Source organism: Melanaphis sacchari, unplaced genomic scaffold, assembly GCF_002803265.2.
Source record: "Melanaphis sacchari strain LSU unplaced genomic scaffold, SCAv2.0 Contig659_pilon_pilon, whole genome shotgun sequence".
In the NCBI taxonomy this organism is placed as follows: domain Eukaryota; kingdom Metazoa; phylum Arthropoda; class Insecta; order Hemiptera; family Aphididae; genus Melanaphis; species Melanaphis sacchari.
In genome coordinates this window covers 10,350-23,184 of record NW_020271468.1, presented here as the reverse complement: position 1 = coordinate 23,184, position 12,835 = coordinate 10,350, and the positions used below count along the sequence as shown (strand labels likewise).

At 31.5% G+C, this 12,835-nt stretch overlaps 4 protein-coding genes across 4 annotated transcripts; all 4 read left to right on the top strand.

The window, feature by feature from the left end:
- Nucleotides 1-553: 553 nt before the first annotated feature.
- LOC112600503 lies at nucleotides 554-1,729 on the top strand. Its single transcript, XM_025347740.1, has 4 exons — nucleotides 554-572; nucleotides 828-881; nucleotides 980-1,039; nucleotides 1,314-1,729. The coding sequence occupies exons 1-4, from the start codon at nucleotides 554-556 to the stop codon at nucleotides 1,727-1,729; spliced, it is 549 nt and encodes a 182-aa protein (XP_025203525.1).
- A 27-nt stretch (nucleotides 1,730-1,756) lies between these two features.
- LOC112600502 (zinc finger MYM-type protein 1-like) lies at nucleotides 1,757-3,874 on the top strand. Its single transcript, XM_025347739.1, has 5 exons — nucleotides 1,757-2,051; nucleotides 2,148-2,597; nucleotides 2,663-2,908; nucleotides 2,970-3,092; nucleotides 3,186-3,874. The coding sequence occupies exons 1-5, from the start codon at nucleotides 1,757-1,759 to the stop codon at nucleotides 3,872-3,874; spliced, it is 1,803 nt and encodes a 600-aa protein (XP_025203524.1).
- Nucleotides 3,875-6,875: 3,001 nt separating this feature from the next.
- Nucleotides 6,876-8,529, top strand: LOC112600501 (piggyBac transposable element-derived protein 4-like). The gene is made up of 5 exons (XM_025347738.1): nucleotides 6,876-7,074; nucleotides 7,135-7,389; nucleotides 7,681-7,863; nucleotides 7,947-8,181; nucleotides 8,250-8,529. Exons 1-5 carry the CDS (start codon nucleotides 6,876-6,878, stop codon nucleotides 8,527-8,529), a joined length of 1,152 nt encoding a protein of 383 aa, XP_025203523.1.
- Nucleotides 8,530-11,359: 2,830 nt separating this feature from the next.
- LOC112600500 lies at nucleotides 11,360-12,271 on the top strand. Its single transcript, XM_025347736.1, has one exon. It carries the CDS (start codon nucleotides 11,360-11,362, stop codon nucleotides 12,269-12,271), a length of 912 nt encoding a protein of 303 aa, XP_025203521.1.
- Nucleotides 12,272-12,835: the final 564 nt, after the last annotated feature.

The window sequence follows — 12,835 nt, the reverse complement described above, 5'->3', positions numbered from 1 at the left end:
TTAAGTTGGACCAAATTATACGCGGTGTAAAAATTTCATCAGAATCGGTTAAGTGGTTTAGGAGTCCATTGAGGACAAACATTGTGACATGAGATTTATATATATTAAGATGATGATATATATATAAAAAAAAAAAGGAAAAAAAATATTAAGTTGAAACGTGTACTTATTATTTATTAGTTATTGCCGTTATTGGTATTTTTAATTGTTACGGTCATATGGCCCAAAGTGTTAGTCATTAAAGTGTGTTGTGGCCTGTGGGGCAACTTAATATAAATAAAAACATGAAACCAAAACATCTCAGTGGCGCTGCCAAGAGAAAAATAAAACAGCAAGAGAAACAAAATATATTACAAACCAATAAAAAAATTAAAAGCTTTTTTGTTAGCAATCACTGTGGTAAGTTCAAACTTTTAAAGTACCTACTTAGCTAAATTATTATTACCTATTTATATTTTTTAATAGACAATAGTTACTCTAGTTTAAGCTTAACTATCTATTAAATAGTCTTTTTTATATCATTATTATTTTTATTTTTAATTTTTTTTAGCATATGGCGCTTATGTCCGGGAGTAAGCCCGAAGGCCTAGTTCGGACGCCTGTTTGGCAGAATTTTTAGTGGGCACCCGTAGGTTTCTGCCATGCCCGGGTAGGGGGCGGCGGCTTCTCTCTCCAGACACCGTGACTGCCTGAAGAGTGACGCCGCCCGTGACCGAGATTCGAACCGGCGACGGTGCGCGACGCAACCGCGGCCTTAGTCCGCTCGGCCACTTCACCCCCATTATTTTTATAATTCAGTCTAACTGATAAACTATGGACATTTTTAGGTGAAAATGTAAATTCTATTTGTGAAGATTTAACAGAAAATGATAAAAATTTAGGTAATTATATTCAAAATAATTACATACTTAATAAAAAAAAATTTGAAAGTATTATTGTTAATTAATAATTATAAATTTTGAATTGTTTCATAATTAAGGTGAAAATGTAAATTCTATCTGCGAAAAAGAAGATGTAACATACAATGAAAAAAGCTTAAGTAGGTATATGTTTTAGATTAAGTTGACTTAATTAATTATTTATTCTAAAACCTATGATCTACATCATACCCAATATCTAGTTATTATTATCTAATAATCATTAGTTTTAACTTATAAATCATGTGTTCAACACTTCTACAATATATTAACAGTTACAAATTATAGTTATGTTTTTAACTTACCTATTTTAATGTAAATCCTCAATTGTATTGATTAATAAGTCTTAAATTTTTTCTAATATTCTTGTTTTTAATTTTAATGTGTTTTTTTAAGGGCTTAACTTTGATGACAGTGAAAATGATTTCAATAAGAAGAGACAACAACTACAGTTAGATTTACACAACAACCTGAATTATGATGTTGACTTTATCATACTTGACTGCAAGGAAAGTATTGGAACAAAAAAAGCATTTTTGGAACGACATCCCATACAACCTTTAGGATCCAATGGAAAACAGATGCCTTTTAATCCAAGTAAACTGTATTACCGTGCACTTCCTAATGGAGAAAAGATTTTAAGAAAATGGATATCATATTCTTCTATATTAAATAAAATATTTTGTGCTAGTTGTATGGTGTTTTCTGATAGAATTTCTAATGATTCTCCATTTGTTAATGGTTATACAGTTAAGGCAAAACATGTTTATAAAGCTGCTGAAGAACATGAAAATTCAAAAACCCATCAATAAGCAATATCAGCTGCCCTTCAATGTGCCATGAGCAAAGATATCGGCTCATTAATTGACCGCGATTTGACATTTAAACGTTTGAAGGAAATAGAGCAACGAAGATTGGTCCTTAAAAGGCTTATAGATATAATTATTTTTATTGGGCGTCAAGGTTTACCATTCAGAGGTAAAGAAGAAGGTGCCCATTTATTGAATAAAAAAGGAAACCATGGTAGTTTTTTAGAATTAGTTTTATTACTTGCTGATTACGACAGTGTATTACGTGTACATTTGAATCTGTGCATTTTGAAAAGTGATAAAAATAAGCAGAATCGTGGAAGAGGTTCGCTAATTACTTTCATGTCAAAATCGATTGTTAATAAATTAATTATTATAATTGGAAATTCTCTTCAAAATATTATTTTAAATGAAATAAAAGAAAGCTCAATAATTAGTGTGATGGTAGACAGTACTCAAGACGTAGCGGTTATGGATCAATTGGCTATAGTTGTTCGATATATTATTGAAGGAAATATATTTGAACGACTTTTAAAACTAGTTGTTGTTAAAGATTCAAGTGGAAAAGCGTTATATGATTTACTAAAACAAAATTTTGAAAAATGTGGAATATCAATGACCCAAATTGTAGGTTGTTCCTTTGATGGTGCTGCTAACATGAAAGGCGCCTACAACGGACTTAAAGCACATATATCAAAAGACAACCCTGATTTAATTTACACACATTGTTTGGCCCATGTGCTTAATTTGGTTATTACAGACTCATCAGAAAATTGCTCAATATCTGAAAATGTGTACGGTTTAGTTGAAGAAACTGCTGTATTTTTATCTAATTCCCACAAACGAATGAACATTTGGAAAGAACAAACTGGTAAAATATATTTTATTAGTTATATTTATATTTTGTCTAAGTAATTTACATTTTATAAATTACAGGTGAACGACATAAAGCACATGCAAAATTGTATCGCATTCAAAAAATTGGTGAAACTCGTTGGTGGAGCAAACATAAAGCACTTGCATCTATAATTGATCCAGAAGAAGATGAAATGGAATCTAGTAAATTTTGTAATTTTTTTCTATTTCTAATAGAAATAATTCAAGGTAGATTTGATAGTAAAACCAAGTTTATGGCTCGTACATTATTAGAAAAGTGGTCTCAGTTTGATACATTATTTGCAAGTATAATTATTTTAGATTTGTTTTCTATAACATCTCCTGTGTCTAAGTTTTTTACAATCAGATTCGATGGATTATTTAAGAGCATGGTGTTCTGTAGAAACTTTATTGGAACTTGTCAGTAACAAAAGAAATGAGGAACATTATACTAAACTTTATAATAAATGTAAACTATTTGCTCAAAAACGTAATACTTTTTTTTTATAGATGAACCATTATTGAATTTTCAAAATAATTTTGTATCAAAAAAAATATCTGTAAAAAAAAAAAAAACCTGGAGAATTATCTAATGACGAAGTCAAAACTTCATCTCCTTTTAAGAAAACTCAAGCCACATATTTTGAAATTCTAGATACAGTAAAAATATCTATTAGTGAAAGATTTGTACCAAATAAAGAACTGTTGATGGATATTGCTTGGTTGGGCCCTTCAAAATATAAGGAAATAGTAAATCTTTCATTAGAACAGCTTCCATCTAATTCATTAAATAAACTATCTAAATTGGCTGGAGTAGATAGGAAAACACTATTTGTTGAATTAAAACAATTTGCAGAACAATATTCAAGCTTTGCTGCAACAACAAGATCTGTATATTATGAATATAATTTAAGAGAAACAATAGATACAGAAGATGATGTGGCTGGTTTAAAACAACCAAAATGTGGTGACTGCTTACCTAAAGTCTTTCAAATACTTTATGAAATAACATCAAAATCAGATTTGTTTAATACTTTATATTTAACAATGAAATATGTTTTGATTCTTCCTTGTACACAAGTTTCATGTGAACGTACGTTTTCAAAATTTAAAATCTTAAAAACAAAACTAAGATCATCTATCAATCAAGAACATCTTGAATCACTAATGTCTTTATTTGTTGAAGAAGATTTAATCAAATTTATTAAAAAAGATGAAATAATTGATCAATTAGCATCTTCCAGTCAAGAATTGAAGAGATTATTATTTTAAAAAATATTATTATGTACCTATTATAATATTATTAAATAGAATTAAAAGTATTATTTTAAATTTGTATATTATTATTATTACTATTATTTTTTTTTTTTGTATAAGGGCCCATTGTAAATTAATGTGCCGGGGGCCTAATCATAAGCCAGACCGACACTGGGCTCATAATACAATTGGAGAAATTATTTACGATACGTGCAATATTATTTGGAAACTTTTTGCTATCATTTACATGCCATTCCCTACTACTGATATGTTTTACAAAATTGCTCAAGACTTTGAGACGCTATGGAACTTTCCGAATTGTGTGGGCTGCATTGACGGCAAGCATATTCGTATAAAATGCCCAAAGAACACTGGTTCTATGTTCTATAATAATTATAAGAATTATTTTTCCGTCCATTTACAAGGAATATGCGATGCTCAATATAAATTCATTGCTATAGATGTTGGAGCATACGAAAGACAAAGTGATAGTGGAATTTTTACAGCGTGTAGTATTTATGAGCATTTGAAAAAAAATACATTTAACTTACCACAAAAAAAACACTTCCTCACTCAACTTTACCTATGCCATTTGTATTATTGGGTGATCAAGAATACCCATTAAAAGAATACCTAATGAGACCTTATCCTTTTGATAATAATTTGGACAACACAAAAGAAATTTTCAACTACCGCTTAAGTCGCGCTAGACGAATGATCGAATGCACTTTTGGTATTTTGGTATCAAAATGGAGGTGTTTAGAAACTGAAATACAAATTGATCCAAATAATGTTGACACAATCATTAAGTTCATTTGTTTGATTCATAATATCATTAAAGATCAAGAAGGTGTAGACGAATCATTAATTTCAAAAATTAACCAAAACGTAACCAATCCAGATTTAGTTCACAGTAATGCATCAAGACGCAACAATCGTTCAAAACAAGAAGCGTATAACATACAAGATAAATTCAAAGACTATTTTAATAATATTGGTGCTGTCAGTTTTCAGGATTTCAGAATATAAAAAAATTGTAAATTATAGTTAATAAGTATAGTGTAGGTTGGTGTTGGTAATATACTAATATACTTATTTCTATGGAACCTATGTACTTACATTTTACAAATTGTACAACAAAATACTTTATAATAATTATAATATTAAATTGAATATATCATAAATTACAGTTGTTATGTATAATTAAATAAATACATATTGATACATACTTTTGACTCCCATTTCAACCGATATATCGTTCCACAACGTTCTACAAACGTCTCTGTTATGGTGAAATTTTTATTTAATGTTCCACAAAGGCTCTTTTTCATGTACTAAATTGATCAACTTTTCACAGTTGACCATATTTAGGGTATAATATATACGGTATATTAAATAATAAAACAAATTGAGTTTATTATATACCGTTGACTACTGAGTACTGATCAAGAGAAATGTCAAACGGCAAATGACAATAATTACAATATTACAATTATTACTTGTTTTTATAAAAATAAATACTGTATAAGTTTTTTTTATTTTTTAAAACTCCCAAAATGAAAATAAATTTGAAAATTATGAATAATATACCTACTTATATTTGTATGCTTTCATATTAATTAAATATTTCAATTAAACTATTTACAGCCGAATCGGTCGGAAAAAACAAAATATTTTGTTTTCGTCCGGCATCGGCAGTATACGGCCGTATTCATCGGATGTAATGTGACCGGTACAGTTTAATTTCATTCTTTTATTTTATTCTGACGTTTTCGTCGATATTCGGCCGAACGTTAATTCGGCCGATGACGTGTATAGTCTGACCATAACCTACGGCTTCATCAGTAGATGTTCAATTAGAAATCGAAGCGTCAGAATCTCTTACAGGTGTAACTGCTTATTGTTTATTAATTCATGATCGCATTGTAGAATATGTACCTTTTACTAGAGAAGTAAGAAAACTTGTGTAATAATGTTTTGAGATTTTTAAAAAAAATATTAAATAAATTAACATATATTAATAAATATATATATTTTTGTTTTATTTTAACCAGATCGCATCCTATATAATGTTTTTAGAATTATTATTATTTGTATTGCATGGAATTAAATTTTTTTGAAAAAACATGAATATGTTTTAAAAAAATATCTATTTTTGTGTTAAGGTACGTTTTCCCTGCAGCGTCCAGACGCAGAGTCCAAACGCAGAAAAACGAGACTCCTAGACGCAACGTTTAGACGCAACGCGCGCCCGTTTTCTCAGTACGCGTCTCGACGCAATAATATCTAATTTTTTGATCAAATTGTGTTCTCTTAAATTCCATCATAGGGCTTGCAACCGCGATCTAGTACGCTGGTAAGTTTCTTTATTTATTTTCCAAATCTTTCAATCACGATGCATCGACAATTAATTTTAACACGTTAAACGCCAACGTCAATGCGTCGTTGACACGATTAAACGGGCGCCCGTGGCCGATGTCAATGCGTCGTTGACACAAGTAAGCGCGCGCCCATAGCCGGTGTCAACATGTCGTTGACATGCGGTAACCTATCCGTTATTTTGACTTTGTGAAGCCGGCTATAGCCGTACACATTTGAAATTTTGGTCGGCCATTCATTAGTGTATTGTTTATTACGAGGAACAGTTGGTTTTAATTTTTCGTCATTTTTATATTTTATTTACAATTTATACTGTTATATGAAATAAAAATGAATAAAAGGTAAGTTTTATTTTTATTTTATACAAGTTCATACATTATTTTCACATTTGGATAGTTATATTATAATATATCTACTAATACAATTATAATCTTCATACAGTAGATATATATAATTATAATATTATATATAAATTTATATTTAAAAAAAAATAAATAATTTTTCGAAATTTTTGGAGTTTATTTACAATATTAAATTATAATTATATACTATCGATAAATACTTATGACCTTCTTTAGTCGTATAATTACGTAAAATGTAAAATATTATCTAACTTGAATATTTTTTTTTAAGAAAAATGGGCAACCCAATGACCGACGAAGAATTATTACGTATGATGGAAAATTCAGATGATGATTTCGGCTTAAGTTCTGGTACTGATTTAGGGGAAGGGGATTCTGGTGATGATGATGCTGATCCAGAATGGTTACTTCCAATAGTACAACCCGAAGAGGATAATGAGATTATATCAGCTGTACCTATTACTTCTACATCGGGTTATACATGAAGTAATAGACAACCTATAGTGACACGTATCCCTTTTTCAAAATCCAAAGGATTGAAGGTTTTTCCACAAGGAAATGAGCCGATTGATTATTTTAATCTATTATTCGACGACAGACTTTTCGAGTTGATAGTTAATGAAACCAATAAAAATGCAGTTCAAGTTTTTTTATCTGGATCTGGAGGTTCATCATCTCGAATTACAGCGTGGAAAGATACAAATATACAAGAAATGAAACTGTTTATAGGTTTACTGTTTCATACGGGATCTATACGACTCAATCGGTTGGAAGATTATTGGAAGACAAGTGAGTTATTCAATATTATTTTTTTTCGACAATATATGAGCAGAAATCGTTTTATGTTAATTTTAAGAAATTTACATTTTGTTGACAATGAATATCGTGACAATAATCGCCTGAATAAAATTGAACCAATTATTGTAACATATTTTAATAATAAAATGACAGATATTTATGAAGCTTCTGAAAATTTGTCACTCGACGAGTCAATGGTTTTATTTCGGGGTAGATTAGTTTTCCGGCAATATATTAAAAATAAACGCCATAAGTATGGTATCAAACTTTATATGCTCATAGAATCTGGTGGGTTGGTTCATAGAATTATGGTATACTCAGGACAAGGGCAAGACACGTCGAATGACTTTACTCATACAGAATATGTTGTTGTAAAATTAATGGAAGGCCTTATTGATTGTGGCAGATCATTGCACATGGACAACTATTACAATAGCGTGAAACTAGCTCATAATACACTTCTAGGTAAAGGAACATATTGTACAGGAACTTTGCGTGCGAATAGAAAAGGGAACCCTAAAGAAATAACTTCAAAAAATTAAAAGTAGGAGAAAGTATTGGAAAGTATACAAAGGAAGGCGTATGTGTAATGAAATGGCGAGACAGACGAGAAGTTTTAGCAATAAGCTCTGAGCACACAAATGATTTAGTTGAAGTAACCAACAGAAGAGGTGAACAAAAATTGAAACCGATGGCAATTTCTATGTACAATAAATATATGTCAGGAATTGATAGACAAGACCAGATGTTATCATACTATTCATGCGAGAGGAAAACAATAAGGTGGTACGAAAAGATTGGAATTCATTTTTTTCAATTATTGTTGCTAAATTCTTACTACATATACGTAGAAAACGTAAAAAATGTAGTCTGTATGATTTTAGACTTTCTGTAATTACAGCATTAGTAAAAAGTCAAATAAACACAAATATTCCTCCTGCACTTCCACCAAAAAAAACAAACTCGCACTTTCCTACAAAAGTTGCAAAAAACGAAAAAAAAAATTTTTATAGAAAAAGATGCAAGCTGTGCCATTCAAAAGGCATACGAAAAACAACATTTTACTGTTCCAGTTGTGAAGGTCAACCTGGTTTATGCATTGAAAACTGTTTTGAAATTTATCACGCATAATCTAGTTAGTTTTGATTTGTTTTATAAAACATTATAAGTTTCATTATTATTTTACGTACTAATTTTTATTATTAGGTATAAAAAGTAAAATATATGTTTTGTTTTATTTTTAAAATATTTTTAAAGTTTTGTTCTTATTTTATATTTATGTATACAGTGTTATTATTTTACCAAGTGTATAATTTCAAACTAAAAGATATGTTTTGTTTTATTTTTAAATATTTTTAAAGTTATGTTTTTACTTTATTTTTTTGTATACAGTGTTATAATTATACAAATTGTATAATTTTGAGGTAAAAATATATTTTGATTTGTTTGTTTTAAATATTTTGAAAGTATAAAAATAATTTATTTATGATTATGAATATAAGTATTATGAGTAGTTATTTGAAAAAAAAAATTAGAAATTGCTTACTTTTATAAATTACTGAAAACGGGCGCCCATGGCTGGTGTCAACGCGGTGTTGACACGCGCAAATTATACCAATTATACGCGCGGCTACAGGCACCCGCATGTAGATCGACGTGCGGCGACGGGCGCGCGCACGTCAAATCGACGTTGGCGTTCAACGTGTTAAACAACAATAATATAATTTGTGAGATACTCAAAGAAGAAGGAGATTTTGAAGATGAACTATTTTTAAGAATGATTCCCGAACAGAGAAATGCATTTAACAGTATAGTATCTACGAGGAAAACCGAAGGATTTTTTAAGCAATTGATCGAAGGACATCTTTTTAATAATGATACTAAATTTCGAGAATTTTTCCGTATAAATAAAGAACAATTTTATTTTATTTTATAATTGGTCAAAAAATATCTTACAAAGGAACCAACTATGCGAGTACCTGAACCAATATCTGCCGACGAAAAATTAGCATTAACTTTAAGGTAAATATTTTAGTCAATAATATTCAAAATAATTACAAATATTTAGCATGTATTTAAAGATATTTAGATTCTGGACGGAGTTATGAATTTATTGATTTATAATAATGTGTGTTTATTTTTGTTTGTGTACTATAACTTGTTGAAATAATGCTTGAATTTCAAAAGTAAAAATTTTCCTACAGTTTTCAAAAACGTTTAAAAAATTAAAAGACCACTAAAGTGACGAAAAAACGGGAATTTTTACGTAAAACCAGTTTCGACAAAATTGATTTTTTTATATTGTAACTCAAAAATGAATCACTGTAAATACTTAAAATTTTCACTATTTTTATATTAGCATTATCTATGCACGATTTAATTTTTAAAATATTCTGGCTTTTTTTTAATCTACCTATTTAAAGACAACTAAAATTTTCGGTTTTTCTAAGACTTTTTTTTTTAAAACGTCGGTAAAAAAAACTTGAAAATTTAATACAAGATTCCTTATAATTTGTTTTTATTGTAATTAAAAAAAATCAAAAATCGTTAGTCACAATTTTTTTTTATAAGCTTTTAAAGTTTAAAATTTTCAAATTTTTTTTTTCAAACGTGTTAAAATCTACTGTACAGCGGAGCGTTATCTACTTGACCGCCATTTTTTTAAAAATTTTACTAATGTATTAATACAAGTAGCTAGTAGATAATTATGCAAAATTAATTTCGTAATTAATAATTTAAAGCTTTAATAATGATTAATCATTGTATATGAATAGTGATTCTTGAAGGTCTGGAATATTTTATAATAGATTAATATTATATATTAGATATATTATATCACATAATATTATGTATTACTTTTTTTTTTTTTTTTTTTTTTTTTTTTAATTTATTTAAGCATATTTACAATCTATACATTTTGTACAATAAGTAAATTTGATAACAATGAATAGTAATAATTGAATGTCTTGGATATCTTGAGGGGGGAAAACCGTCCATCAACAGTACCTCCTATTTAATTTGATGGGTTCATATCATAATGAGACCGTTAGGCAAGAGCGTCTCTTGGCCATTTTCTTTTTAACCTTCTCGGAGGATTGTTAGGGATAGTTATAGAGGACATGCGGGAAATTAGGGGGTTTTGGTTCGAGTGCAGTTTGGAGTGAAATTTTTTGTAATGATGAGTTGCTATATCGTTGACTGTTGGGATTTGGAGATCTTTATGTAATGCGTCGTTGGTCATATACAATGGGGCTCCAGTTATTTGTCTGAGACATATAGATTGAAAAGCTTGAATGGGTCTTATATTGGATGGTTTGGCTTGGCCCCAGATTTGGATATCATATGACCAGAGGGGGTAATAATCGTCTTATATATTAATATTTTGTTTTTTAAATTCATTGAAGGAGACAATAATGGACGTAGGAGATGTAAACGTGTGTTTGATTGTTTTATTTTCTGTTTTGTATGTTAGGCCTAGGTAAGTCTTTTATCAAGATGAATTCCGAGGTATTTAGTTACATTTTGGATAGTAATTGGTGAATTATTGAGAAAAAGTTGTGAACATTCGTTTTTTTTCAGAGAAAAATTTATTTGGACTGATTTGTTTTCATTTATTTTAATTTTCCATTTTTGAGTCAAATTGGAGATTAGATTTAAGTGGTATTGTATATTGTGGGTGGCTATGTTAGGGTCGTTGTTTGATGCTAGTATAGCGGTATCATCTGCGTATGTCGCTAGGGTAGTATGGTTTGTTTTGGGTATATCTGATGTGTAGATATTATAGAGTATAGGTGATAGGTCGCTTCCCTGGGGTTAGGTTAGGTTAGGTTAGGTTGAGAAGTGCCTAAAACAGCAACAACTACAACAACAAAAGTCGCTTGATATACTCAAGGAAATACAAGCCACTCAATGCCAGGTACAGACTCTTGACCCTTTTCGTTCCGAGGACAGATCTTCCTTGATGGCGGACGTGGCAAAAGGTTTCCACGACCTTAACCGAAGAATGGATACTTTCGAGAAGAGAGTAGGCGAGTCTCTGGAAAAGATAACGCTGAAAACGATGAAAACGGAATGGACGGACGTGGTTAGAAAATCAAAGAATCAAAAGAATCAGCCAGCGCCAGAAGAGGTTCCCACAACATATAAGGTTGGTGGAAGGAAAAAGACCAAAAAACGGAACCCCGCAATCGTGGTGGACTCAAAACCTGAGGACTTCCCTGCACTGGTGAAAAAAATCAGCAAAGATGTAGACCAGCAGGTGATAGGAAACAAAATAGTAGCTATGCGACAAACCAGACAAGGCGCTATGCTGATAGAAATCAGTGGTGATGCAACAACGGTAGAAGCAGTCAAGACCGAAATCACCAAAGCTGCGGGTGAAGGCGCAAGCATCCGAACCTTGTCTCAAAGGTGCCTGCTTGAGATAAAGGGTATAACGAGCTGGTCTGACAAGGAAGACGTAGTCCAAGCAATAGTATGTGCACACAAAGTGAGTCATGGAGACGTCAATGTGATAAACATTAGGAAAATTTACGGAGGAGTACTCGCAGCGATTGTCTTGGTCCGACAATCTATAGCCGATCAAATCGTAACAGTAGGCCGCTTAAAAGTTGGCATGGTATACTGTGAAGCAAGAATTTGCGAAAAACGAGTTAAGTGTTATAGGTGCCTAGTCGCAGGGCATGAATCTCGAAATTGTGCGGGTCCCAGCAGGGAGAAATGCTGTCGTAAATGTGGAAGAGACGGGCACTTCGCAGCAAAGTGTGATGCCGACCAAGAAGCGGTGGAAGTCTTTAGGAGACTACTCCAGAAGGAATCCACCTGGAAACCCGGGCGAATTACTGGTGGAAAAAAATCTGGTGATAAATATTGAAGCTCCTATCACCTACGGTTCGACCGCAGAAGTATCAGGAGACATTGAGGAGACACAAATCAGAAATGATTAAATTTCTGCAGATTAACATCGGAGGATGTCGCGCTGCACAGGACCTGATGTATGTAACTGCAGCAAAGATGGAAGTCGATTTTGTACTTGTCAGCGAGCAATATAGGATTTCCTCCGATGAAGACGGACAATTCAGTGATTCAGGATGCAAGGCCGCCGTAATTGTCATGCGAGACTCACTAGCACTCGATTTGATTGGCCCTAGTACTGACAACGGATTTCGGTGGGTAGAGACCATGGGCATTAGGATCTATAGCTGTTACTGGTCACCAAACAGCACAATTAACGAATTCGCGGACTACATCGACAGACTCCAGTCCAGCGTGAGGACATCTTCGGTGCCGGTAATTGTTGCCGGCGACTTCAACTCCCACAGTCCCGAGTGGGGAAGCCCAGACGAAAATCAAAGAGGCTCTATTCTAGCAGATACCATATACTCGCTAAATCTGTATGTGTGCAATCGCGGCAACCTGCCGACGTTCGTTAGAGGCG